The 13,128-nt window shown below is 37.4% G+C and overlaps 1 protein-coding gene across 7 annotated transcripts in view; it reads left to right on the top strand.

Annotated features, from left to right (window-relative positions):
- Positions 1 to 13,128, top strand: part of CEP162 (centrosomal protein 162) — a 110,037-nt gene that overhangs the window by 39,645 nt on the left and 57,264 nt on the right. For all 7 annotated transcript variants that reach the window (XR_002343389.1, XM_013992659.2, XM_013992660.2 and 4 more), the window contains 4 exons: positions 18 to 206; positions 878 to 959; positions 4,911 to 5,193; positions 6,352 to 6,613. Coding sequence is in view for 6 of the 7 variants with exons in the window: in XM_013992659.2 (XP_013848113.1) it covers positions 18 to 206; positions 878 to 959; positions 4,911 to 5,193; positions 6,352 to 6,613 (816 nt within the window). In the remaining variant the exon portion in view is untranslated. The remainder of the gene's footprint in view (positions 1 to 17; positions 207 to 877; positions 960 to 4,910; positions 5,194 to 6,351; positions 6,614 to 13,128) is intronic.

Genomic DNA, 13,128 nt, shown 5'->3' with positions numbered 1-13,128 from the left:
AACATTTATTTCAACAGGTGTTTCTTATGGACAAAGCAATAGTGACATTGAAGCTCTGCATCAGGCTTACTGTCATATAGCCCATTCTTTGGGAGATGCAGATGAACAAAGAACTGAGAGTAATGCAGTGGGAAGTATCAAAAGCTCGGCAAAAGGGCATCAAGAAAATGAAGAGTCTTCTAAAAACATCTCTACTACGGAATCTGGTAAAAGCGGATTCATTTGAGATCCTCTCTGAACAGTTTCCAGTATGGTGTAATTTAAATACAAGTTGCTGTAGTGATTATTTCTCAGTATATGAATTTAAAGGGTTTGTGTAAATGAAATCTGGGAATAACTGGCTTAACTATAAAGTTAAAACTGCATATAGGATAAAATTTTAGTTCCTTTTCTGACAGGCTTTGACCAAACTAAGAAATCCCTTGACTATTTTCACATTTTTTTACTTTTCCACGAACATATACGAAAATTATTTTTTAAGTAGAGAATAGTATTTTGTGATTGGCTAAATACATAATTATTAATGTGTGTATATGTATTTGATGGGGATATATATATATTGAATATATGTATGTATACATATATATATAGACAGAGGTAATATATGTAGATATATGTATTTCAAATATAAATATAGACAGAGGTGTATATATATAGACAGAGGTAATATATGTAGATATATATATATTTCAAATATAAATATCAAAGAAGATTTCCTAAGTACTAATAAGCTTACAGTGGGAAAGTGGGGTTATTATATGTGCTGTTGTATTAACTATGTCAATCAGAGAAAATGTAATTTTGGTGGTATTAGACATTAAATTAAGCAACTTACATAATATTTTTGGTTTCTGTTTTAACTTTTCTCTCCTCTCAGATCTGCCCACCGTAGAAGAGCTGATGAAACCTATCAGAATAGATTCCTTTGGAGTCAGCGATTTTGATTTACAACCTGTCAGGTATGATTTTTTTTTTTTTTTTTTTTTTAGAAAGGATTATGCAGGTTGTTTGTTTATTGTTTTGTTACTGGAAATTTTTAGAATCCTTTGTTCTGCATAACCAATCCTAGCAAATGATTAACAGGTAGCTGATACAAGTTTACCTGTGAGTCCCTCCTGTTTTCTTTTCATATTAGTTCTTATTCAGTTTATCAAAAGTCTTCTAGTGCCAAAATTAAAAATACTGAAAAAATTGCTGCCATTAGGTAAGTAGTCTTAAAGCTTTTCACTGAACAATAAAATCCCTTCAGCTTTATTTTTATTTATTTTTTTTTTCCACTGTATATCATGGGGACCAAGTTACACATACATGTATACATACTTTTTCCTCCCATTGTTGTGTTGCGATGTCAGTATCTAGACATAGTTCTCAATGCTACACAGCAGGATCTCATTGTAAATTAGCTCAGGGACAGTTGATTCAAACACTGTGAGGGAACATGGATTTTATTCTCTTTGTGAGTCATCCATTCGCTTTTTTATAAACCAGTTAGTTTTGCACTTAGTCACAAACCAGTGATCATCTCACAGGGTGAGTTCTTTGGTCACAAGAGAAACGGGTTTGATGAGAATGCTCCAGCTCTGATACATTTTAATGACAGGGCATGGAATCTGGCTGTTCTTTACTAACTCAGAGTAGCATATCACAGTAACCTTGTCTTAAGTCAGCTTCACACTTGGTGTCGCACTTAGGAGTGTCCTATCCGTCATCTCCTGAGGGCCTCATAATAAGTAGGTCAGCATCTTTATCCCCATCATTCAATTGATGAAACAGAGGTAAACTTAGTGATGGAGGCCTCACAGGAACCCGCTGAAGATGACAATGATGACAGCTAATATTTTTATCACATGCTTACTATGGGCCAGGTTCTGTGCAAAGTTCTTTACATATTAGATTTTAGATAATCTTAGAGCAACTCTGTGAGGTCTAGTCATACCTATTTCGTAGATAAGAAACTGCAGCTTAAAGAGATTAAATAAATTTTTCAAGATCAGATGGCTGTAACCCAGGAACACATACAGGTTGTCAGGTCTTTGATCTCCTTGAAATAGTTCTGTGAAAAGCCTGTCATCCATTTACGTATTCATTTGTTCACTTGTGTTTTGAACAGACAAGTTTTTGAACCCTTCCTTGAACCCCATCTTCATCATGTAAATCCACTTGCAGTGATTTCTTGGCCTCATTTCTGCGTTTGTGCTTGTTCAGAGAAAATGATACAGTATGGCTTACACTAAACCCATCCACCTGAACACAAAGTCTAGTGTTCTTCCACTGATCTGCAGTGCTAGTTAGTATTTTTAAAAAGCGTTGTGTTCACTTATAATTTCTATTTGGGGCTATGCTAGTGTTACTGAAAAGACTTCTTACATATCTATGTTTTTGTTGGCATAGATGGCACCATCTTAGTAATGTGAATTCTAAATATGGATTTTTTGCATTTGTGTTTAAAAGCCAAAAACAAGTATATTTACATTAAAGGCGTAACAATAATTATAGAAATGGCAGTAGTATAAATGTTAGAACACATATCAAATATTTTTTCTGCAAACTGTAGGATAAGTAATCCTAGGTACTGTAACAAATAATCCTTGAAATTTATTTATTGCTTACATGATAATTCTGTGTCTCCAATTCGGCCTTAAAAGGACCAAAAAAAAAAAAAAAAAGAAAGAAAGAAAAGAACTGCTATATTTTCTAATGATTCATAATTTCTAACAGTTGTTAGGAAGCCAGTCTACCTTACATGAAAAAGGTAGCTTCTTTAACTTTCTTTTTTTTAAAACTCCTTCTTTGCTTTATTTCATATAAGGTACTCAACAACACTTAGAGGTACGTTCTATCATTTTTTCCACTTACCACATAATAAAACTGAGGTCAGAAAGGTGAAGTGAATTAACCATGGGCTCTCAGACAGAAGCAGAATCCATGTTTGAGCTCATAGCTGTCTGGGTTTAACACTGCTCTGTGCACTCTACCATACCACCTCCTTGATCCTTGGAACTAAATGGCAAATGGAACATGGAGCTCTTTCTCTCTGGAAATAATTTGGAATAGTCTGGATCCTTTAACCCACTGCACGGGGCCAGGAATCGAACCAGCACCTCCACAGAGACCTGAGCCACTGCGGTTGGATCCTTAACCCATTGTACCCAGTGGGAACTCCTTGTATGCTTTTTGACCATTTGTGTTTCCTCACCTCCAAATTGCATGCTTAGCGTGTATGTGTGTGTGTTCAGATCTTTTTCTACTAGGTTGCTTGCACGTGGTGACCACGGTGGTGTTTTCTACTTTGTTTCTCTAAGTTCTTTGTATATTCTGCACACCAAATCTTTTTAGTTTTCAGATAACTTTGCCCCATTTTCAGTTTGTCTCCACTCATTATGGCATCTTACTGACAGGCTGATTCTAAAATGAAAATGCAAGGGGCTTGAATAGCTAAGTAACTTCTCAAAAAGCATGACAAGATGGAGGGACTTGCCCCATCAGATAGTAAGACAATTTGATGTTACAAAAGGTTAGACGAATAGACCAGTGGAAAAGAACAGAGGGCCCGGCTACCCAGAGGTATCCTACACACAATATCTGATAGATGACAGGACGGCATTGCAGAATAATTCAGTAATTTCAGCAGTGGGACAATTTACTATGTGTATGGGAAAAATAAAACCAGATGCCTTCATCATACAAAAATCTATTTTGGATGGATTGAAGATTTAAATGTAAAAAGAAAGGAAAAGTTTAAAACTTTTAGAGAAAGTTTAGGAACTTACGAGTAAGGAAATTGTTCTTAAATATAAAACAAAAATGAAAGCCTTAAAGAGGAATTTCTATACATTTAAACTTTCTTTTAATTTTATTTTATAAATTACAAAATTAAATGATCTTACTGACCTATGATTAAGTACTTTGAAAATGTCAATATCCATAGTTTTGGAGCTCCCAAGATATTCTGGTATCTAACCACATTTACAATATTTTAAAAATCTAATGGTTTGAAATGTTACATTGCATTTAAGTTTTAAACCGTAGAAATTATTTTATTGCAAAATCCTAGTGATTTTCTTCCTTCCTTTTCTTTCTCTCTCTCTGTCTCTCTCTCTCTTTTTTTTTTTAATGGCCGCACTTGAGGCATATGGAAGTTCCCAGACTAAGGGTCAAATCAGCTGTGGCTGTGACCTACACCACAGCTGCAACAATGCCAAATCCTTTAACCCACTGTGCCAGACCAAGTATCTGACCTGTGCCTTTGCAGCAACCTGAGCCACTGCAGTTGGATTCTTCACCCACTGTACCACAGTGGGAACTCTGATTTCCTTGTCTTACTTTAAAATTTTCCTATGCTTTGATGAAATTTATGCCTTTAATATTCATATTTTATACCTTATTAACATAAATTTTGGTTGCTTCTTTGGCTTCTTCTAGAAATGTATAAAATGTTTTTCCTGCCTCCAAAGTATGTTGACCTGATAAGATAATATGGATAAAAGACATGTTACAGAAAAGCCATTTAGAAATTCTTTTTTTATTTTTCTTACGCAAAAGCAATCTCAGTCTTGTTTGGTTTGGCTTTCCTTTGAAGTAGATGTCGGAGTCAACCATGAAGTCCCTTAAATTATACTGCATTAAAATTCTTATATGAAATTTAAAACAATTATGTGATACTATGAGTAATATTTGGTTAACCAGAATTTTAAATAATAAACATTAATGACCCAATTTGATTAGTCATAAATATTAAATATATAATAAAATTGTAAATTACATATTATAATATATAATAAATTAATATATTAATGTTAAATATATTTAGTAGTATAGATATTAATAGTATGAATATATCTTATATACATTAGTAACACTGATATTTGAGTCGTAAAATGTTCATCTCTGTGTCCTGTATTGTTTTATAGCTATAAGAAATTGACTGAGAATAAAGAAACTGAATTTATTAGCCCTTTACCCCTGAAGATGGGCCCACATGTTACATCTCAAGAACCACAAAACGTGAGCCAGTTTTTGGACAAAAATGAAGAAAATGTAGTTTTACAAATGGCCACAGATGAAGGTATAGGAAACAACGGTGCAAGAGTAAATACTGTGGAAGAACAAATAGATAAAATGTATCTTGATATCTTGAAGAAAAAAATATCTGTTGCTCCTTCGTTATTACCTCAGGATGACAAAATAAACAAAGTAAGTATTTATCATTTAAACTGTTTGGACATATTTTTAAATAAAGTTATATAACTACAGTTGATAAGTATGCCCTTCTTAAGCTAGTGGGATTGATAACATACTGACTTCCACATAGAACCTGGGTGTTTGTGAGCAGCATCTATTCTAACACCCTGTAGTCCCCAAATTTAAAAATACCACCTTAGGAGTTCCCGTCGTGGCACAGTGGTTAACGAATCCGACTAGGAACCATGAGGTTGCGGGTTCGATCCCTGCCCTTGCTCAGTGGGTTAACAGTCCGGCGTTGCCATGAGCTGTGGCGTAGGTTGCAGACGCGGCTTGGATCCCACATTGCTGTGGCTCTTGTGTAGGCCGGTGGCTACAGCTCCGATTCAACCCCTAGCCTGGGAACCTCCATATGCCACAGGAGCAGCCCAAGAAATAGCAAAAAGACAAAAACAAACAAACAAAAACAAAAATACCACCTTAGAATTAGCTTTCTTTTAGAAGCCATTCTTTACATTTTTCATTTTTTTTTTTTAGTAAATATAGTCCAGAATTTGAGTAGCATAAGAAAATAAAGTATATTCATCATTCTAGTGCTTTTCATTCAATCTTTCCAGTAGTCTATTCTGCAGAAGGAGGTAAGTTGGCATTTCATATACATACTGTTAGCAGCTGTTGGAAAACCTATTTTTCACTGTTCCTTTTTTCTGTCCTTGATTTATTCTGTTTACACAGTCTCCATGATTCCAATATTATATGTTTATTTTACAGTTTTGAGTTGTGTGTTTACCATAAACTATCTCCAGTTCCTTATGGCATAAGGCACGGTACTAATAAATTTTGTCTTGCAAAATGTGGAGGAAAAAGAAGATAAGATTTTCTGTTATTTCAAAACATGTTCTTCTCTATTCTCTTCCATATTCGTTCTAGTAATTACTTGTCTTGCTTTCTAGCAAGCTTATTTTGTTTTATTATTTTGCTTTGTTTTACTCCTAACTTCAAAGACATGTTTCAAAATACCAAAATTTGATGACTTAGAGAACTTTACTGTAGTGATTTGCCTTCTCTACGAACTATGTTCTTTTGTAATCACTATGCATTGGTTAAATCTTAATTTACATCTGTAGTTGAACTTTATAGAAGTGCTGAAGAGTTTGTACTTGTGCACAGACTTCTCAATCTCAGGTCAGTTCTGGAGAAGAAGGGGCTGTAATTGGTAGACAGCTGCCATACAAGAAGGCCAGAAGTGCACCTCCTTTATTTAAAAGAAAACCACAGAGTGGATTATATGCATCAGTTCGGAGCTCAGGCTACGGCAAACCCAGTTCACCATGCAAGACATTTTCTAACCTTGAAAAGAAAACCTCAAAGGACATTATGAAAAGCAAAAACTTGAGATCCATTCCTACCTCAAATCAAGCTAGGAAAAAAGGTAACCATAGACTTTTCATAAGAGAATTCTCTACACATAGTATATTATTTTCTTTTCCTTGTTCTTTATTTTCCCTGTTTCCTTCTCTCCTATGGACTTCCCATATACATTTTAAAAAATTAATGATCGGGGGAGTTCCCGTCGTGGTGCAGTGGTTAACGAATCCGACTAGGAACCATGAGGTTGCGGGTTCGGTCCCTGCCCTTGCTCAGTGGGTTAATGATCAGGTGTTGCTGTGAGCTGTGGTGTAGGTTGCAGACACGGCTCAGATCCCGCGTTGCTGTGGCTCTGGCGTAGGCAGTGGCTACAGCTCCGTTTCGACCCCTAGCCTGGGAACCTCCATATGGCGCAGGAGAAGCCCAAGAAATGGCAAAAAGACAAAAAAAAAAAAAAAATTAATGATCGGGTAATGCATTCCATTTCTGAAAGATTAATTCAGTTGAGTTCAGGAGGTTTTCCATCATTAGATCTAGGTTATCCTGAAAGAGCCCTAGAAAGTGTGAGAGGTGAATATAAGATGGGAGAGTCAAACCCCTCCTCATCCATAATGTTTGCAGAGAAGAGCTGTCAATTCAGAATGCAAATGGCAATGTACAGATGAAGGCTGATACAGAGAGAAGTATATGTTCAGTATAGACTTGAAGAGTCAGATGTTTTATACGTCATAGAGTGCATACTTATATCTGCCACAGTACCTCTCATGTTATTTCCTAATGTAGTCATTTCTGTTGGCAGTAGGAAAAGGGTAATTTTCCACTTAGAAGCCCATGCAGCTAGTAAAGAAATATAAATGTTCAAGACAGGCAAAAATTTATGTTGCCTTTAGACTTCAGTGGAGAAGGGAAAGCAATAGAGCAAGAATCTTTGTGATTAAATTGAATAGATGGGAGTTACCATGGTGGCACAGCTGAAACAAATCCAACTAGGAACCATGAGGTTGCAGGTTCGATCCCTGGCCTCACTCAGTGGGTTAAGGATCCAGCGTTGCCGTGAGCCATGGCGTAGGTCACAGACACGGCTCGGATCTGGCATTGATGTGGCTCTGGCGTAGGCCGGCAGCTATACATCCGATTAGACACCTAGTCTGGGAACCTCCATATGCCGTGGGTGCGGCCCTATAAAAAGACCAAAGATGAAAAAAAAAATTTAATAGATGACCAATTTCATCACTGTTACCTGGTGTTAGTTGTCAGAGGAGAACCAACCTCACTGGAAAATACCCTTCCAGCTTCAAGTGACTCCCTTCCCTTCCCCCCAGATATCCATTCCAAGACCACTTGGACTATGTTTAAAACTTGTTGGCATTAAAGACTCACTTCTCCGTCTATATTGGTGTGTATTCCCTATAGCAACAGGTTGGCTATTCTGGAGAGACAGGAGTAGGATTCTGCCGGCTTAACACAAGCATCCTTTCCTCTTGTTCTTAACATCAGGACCCCTATCCCGTCCCCTAAGAAGTCTCTTGTGTTCTCTTATTTCCTTTTACTTTTCTGTAGAACATCTGCTTGTATGATGTCATGTGTACATTGTCACTAATAATGAATGGCCCATTGGATCTATGCTTAATGTTAAGAAAAACATTTGAAGCATTTCCAAAATTTTAGAATCAGCAAGAAGAATGTGAAAATTTTTCATTAATGGTTTAGAAGTATTCATTCTGAACTTTTGGGAACAAGAAGATGAAATTCTGTTTTTAATATTATTTACTTGATTGTATTTATTTTAGGTAAATTAACCTCTAACATTTTTAAGTATATCCAGATCCATTCATATAACATACGTTTTTTGAGCACCGACCTTGGTCCAGGCACTGTTAGAGGCCTTTTAGATACATTGGAAGACAATAGGCAAAGATACCTTTCCTCTCCCATTGTGTGGAACTTTCATCTGATGAGGAGATACTGACTTTTAACAATAACCATAAGAAATAAGTAAATGTTATATGCTAAGGAAAAATTTAAAGTAGAGTAGGCCTTGTTAAGAGAGAACCATTTGAACAAAGACATGGAAGAGGCAAAGGAATTGTCTGTGTGGATATCTTGGGGCAGCATATTCCAGAAAAATGAATCAGCCAGTGCAAAATCCTGGAGCAGGCAAGAATAGCTGGCATGTTCAATGAGCAAGCATGGGAGCCCGTATAGCCGGAGCAGAGTGGGTAGAGGGTAGGAGAAGATGAGATCAGAAAGTCACAGGACAGACACATAGAGGCTTTTCTAGGGCATTTTAAAGACTAAAGCTTTCACTCTTAGTGTGGAAAGGTGAGCTGCTGCAAAGTTTTAAGCATGGGAGTGACTTCATCTGACTTATCCTTTAGACAGAATTCTCTGATGTGTTATAGACCATCCACATACAAGTGTATTCACATGCCATAGAGGGCATAGGAAGAAGCACAGAGACCAGTTAGGAAGTGATATTAGAAACCCAGGCTAAGAGTGATGAGGCTCAAACCAGTGTATCCTCAAAGAAGCCATTGCATACAGGTATATTTAGAAAATAGGATCGAAAGTCTAGAGGATTGGCTTGGGGTTGTGAGAGAGGAGTCACGGATGATGGCAGAGTTTTGGGCTCAAATAGCTAGAAGAATGAAGTTACTTTCCATGGGATAGGGAAGGCTGAGGTAGTGTAGATTTAGAGGTGGAGAGAAGACCAGGAGTTCAGTTATTGGGGATGGTTTTGAGATGTCTGTTCTACATGTAAGTGGAGAAGACAAGGAGGCAGTTAGATATGTGTCTAGAGTTAAGAGGAAAGTGTGGACTGTAGCTATCAGATATTCTTAAAGATGAATTTTTTGAAGCCATGGTGTTTTTTTTTTTTTAGTTGAAGTATAGTTGATTTACAGTATTGTGTTAATTTCAGTATATAACATAATGAATTGGGTTTTTTGCAGATTATATCCCATTATAGGTTATTATAAGATATTGGGTATAATTTCCTTTGTTTTATATATAATATAAATGATAATTATATATAATATAAATGATAATTATATATATATAAAACAAAGGAAATTATACCCAATATCTTATAATAACCTATAATGGAATATTATATATTTGTGTGTTTGTGTGTATATATCCCAAACCCTTGTTGCTTAGCTATTACATATATGGTAGTTTTTATCTGTGAATCCTATACACCTAATTTGTTCCCTGCCCCCTTGATAACCACAAGTTTGTTTTCTATACCTTTTTCTGTCTTGTATATACATTCACTTTTATTTTTTAGATTCTATATAGAAGCGATAGATAGTATTTGTCTTTCTCTAGCTTATTTCACTAAGCATAACATTCTCTTGAGATTGACTAAGGTTATCAAAAGAGCATATCTAGAGACAAAAAGCAAACCAGAGCCTGAGTTCCAGGCATGCTAACCTTAGGATGTCAGGAGCAAGAGGAGTAACCTGCAAAGAAGGCAGAGTAAGGTTGGAGGAAACCTGAGTATGTGGGGTCCTGAAAGCAAGTGAAGAAAGTGTATATAGGAGAACAGATCTGCCCTATCAGTTGTTGCTAAGAGGGAAAGAAAGATGGGGACCGACAGCTGGCCTTTAAAAGAGGCCATCCGTATTCGACAGGCAGTTTCCATGGATATGTGTCTGTGAAAGGCAAATTGCATAGGAATATGAGGAGTGGAATTAGATACTTCATGTTATAAACCACCCTGGACAAAAGGGTGTAAAAGCTAGGGGAGAAAAATAGCAGTTGCCGGCATGGAAGTGGAGTCAGGAACAGCCTTTGTTTTGTCTTTAATTGAAGAAAGGAGAGGGGAGAATTATTAGAGCCTTGTCCTTGAGTAGAGGAGCTATAATGGGATCTAGCTCACGCTGGAAGGGTTGGCTTCGGAGAGGACCATGGACAGTTCATTGGTGAGACAGCAGATAGGGTGGGGAAGAGGTGGGTGCAGGTACTGGTAGGTGGGTAGAAACAGTGAGAGAACGGAATGATTTCCTCTGGCTGCTTCCTTTTTCTCCGAGAAGTAAACGGTAATGTGATGAGGTAGACTGAGGGTGGGGCAGGGGTGTTGGAGGAGAGAAGATGTAAAAGAGGAAAATTAGACCACAAAGAGCAGGAAGCATCTACCTGAAGTTAGTGACTGAATATTAGTTGAGACCAGGCAGGGTTTGTGTGTGTGTGCACATGTATATGCACAGCCACATTCTGCTGCACAGTTGCAACAGTTGCAGGTGTTGCATAGTTGTGTAGCTGGATTTATCAAGAAGAGTATTTTTGGCCAAATGAGCACAGTGAATTGAGAGAGGAGCAAGAAGGGGGCTATCAGGGTATGTGGAAGCTAAGTTGAGTCATGAAGGAAAAAAAGACATTGAGGGTATATGTACAGTATGAAACAGGCAGACCCATAAAGTGAGTTCCAGTGGGGCCAAAGGATTGTGGGAATCAGGTACCAAGGGCATGAGATAGAAGGTAGGGTCGATAAAGAGTAAATGCCTAAGACTGAGATTCCAGAGTGAGGGCATTACTGGTAGTAGAAAAAGACCTAGAGAATCATTGGGGGAGAGAGCATCCAGGGCAGAGAGGAGATGTGTACGGGGTTGAAGGGATGTTCTGTGTGAATATGGAAATTACTAAGAGTGAAGGCAGAAGTAATGTCACATTAGGTGGAAAAGAAATGAGAGGATTCTACAGAGGTTGATAGATGAAGGCAGCAGTAGCTTTATGAGTATTTTTCCCTATTTTGAAATTTCATAGTGTTTGTGACTATCAAACCAAAGATAAAACACATCACTAGAACTGAAAGTACAATAATGAACCATGGCGGGCTGTTTTTATCCTGAGCTACTTTTTCTCATTAGACTATCCATTAAGTATGATTTTTTTATCTCTGTCTTTTTATTGGAAAATTGCCTGGAGTGACTTTAGTTGTATTCCAGAGAACTGGAATCCCTTTGGGATGGTTGTTACTTGTCCCAGGTTGGATCTCTGAGACAGAGATAAGTGTTTAAAGACTTCACTTGGGACCAACTTTGGTTACAATGAAAAAGAAGCCCAGTGACGGTCGCTCACACAGTTAAAAGGCTTCTCTTTTCATGTAACCAAGCAGCCAGGACTAGTCAGTTCAGAGCTGGTGCAGCTATGCAAGGAAGCAGACCCCTTCTTTCCTGCTGCAAAATCCTTAGTCAGTGACGTTTGTCTTCTTTGTCACAAGGTGGCTCCACAGCCTCAAGGCCTGTCGGAAGGAGAGCTGAAAGGTAAAATGTCCATCCCAGTTAACTCAGCAGCTTCCTAATCAGAAGTAGTCACTTTTCTGGAAGCCCCATGTTGGAAACTTTTGCTTTCAACTTCCTGGTCAGAACTTTGCTCCTGTGTTCCCCACCCCCCGCCCCCCAGTTGTGTGGAGACCAGGGTGATGGGTGTTTTTAAGTGGCACGATGATATCCCAGGCAGAATTAGATTTCTGTTAATAGGAAGAGGAGATTGGTAGCTAGTCATGTCTGCCATGTGGTGGCTTTCCTTTTTATTCTAAATTAATTTTCTTTGGCTATTCACTGTGGTATTTTTATTTTTAGACTAATAACTTTATTGTCACAAAAGGAATAGTTGCTTATTATTTAAATCAAAAATAGAGAAGAGTAAAAAGAAAGCAATAATTTAACCAGAAACAACTGTCACACTGGGTGAGCCCCATTCCATGCTTCTCAAATGTGTGTTCTTGTTCAGACAGAAGGAAGTGAGGGTGAAAGCGGGAAGGACAGAGAAGGGCAGGCATGTGGACCCATGGACAAAACATTTTATAATCATGGATTGCACTTTAGTTCTTCTTAAAATAAAATATTAGATTTAGTTTTACTTAAATCTATAAGAAGAAGAAGAAACTTCATCCTAAGAAATAGTACATCCCCAAAGCTCCCTTTCAGAAAGCAGATTATGAAAACCTCTGAAAGGCTGCCACAACCTTGTTGTTTTTAACTACACATTTCTATTTTATACGTTAACAGTTTTCTTTTCCGTGAAATCTGAGATAGGAAAACCCCCACTTGCATGCTTCTGACCCATTTTTGCAGTCTTCCTCATTCAAGATGTATTTATTATATCTTCTCTAGCAAATGTAATTCCCTTCAGGTTTGAATGTGGACCTTGGTTCTAGTTATTACAGAGCCAGAGTGCTTTTCACCAGTCCCTTAGAACATCGCTTCTCCATTCTGGAATTATTTTGATTGGGTTCTTATTCAACTGAATTTTCTCAATCCATTGTATTTTTTCAAGAAGGGTTACAAATTCTGCAGTGTTTTCATGTTTGAATTTTATATTCAAGCAAGTTCTCTTCCATGTATAAAAGGGAACGATACCATCTATCTACTATTACTGCAAATAATTATTGAGAGAAACCACAATTAAGATCTCAGGGGAAGGAAGAATTCCAGTACAAGAGCATTGGCTAACTGCAGCTAGAGCATGAACTACCTTCCACACTCTTGGCTGACATGTCCTAGGGAGAATCACTGTGCTAGCAGATCACGCACCATTCTCTGGCCATGTTAATGGATCTCCAGTGACCTGGAA

This window comes from Sus scrofa, chromosome 1, assembly GCF_000003025.6.
Source record: "Sus scrofa isolate TJ Tabasco breed Duroc chromosome 1, Sscrofa11.1, whole genome shotgun sequence".
NCBI lineage: Eukaryota > Metazoa > Chordata > Mammalia > Artiodactyla > Suidae > Sus > Sus scrofa.
Note: the sequence above shows the minus strand (reverse complement) of the source record. Positions and strands in the feature narration are given on the sequence as shown.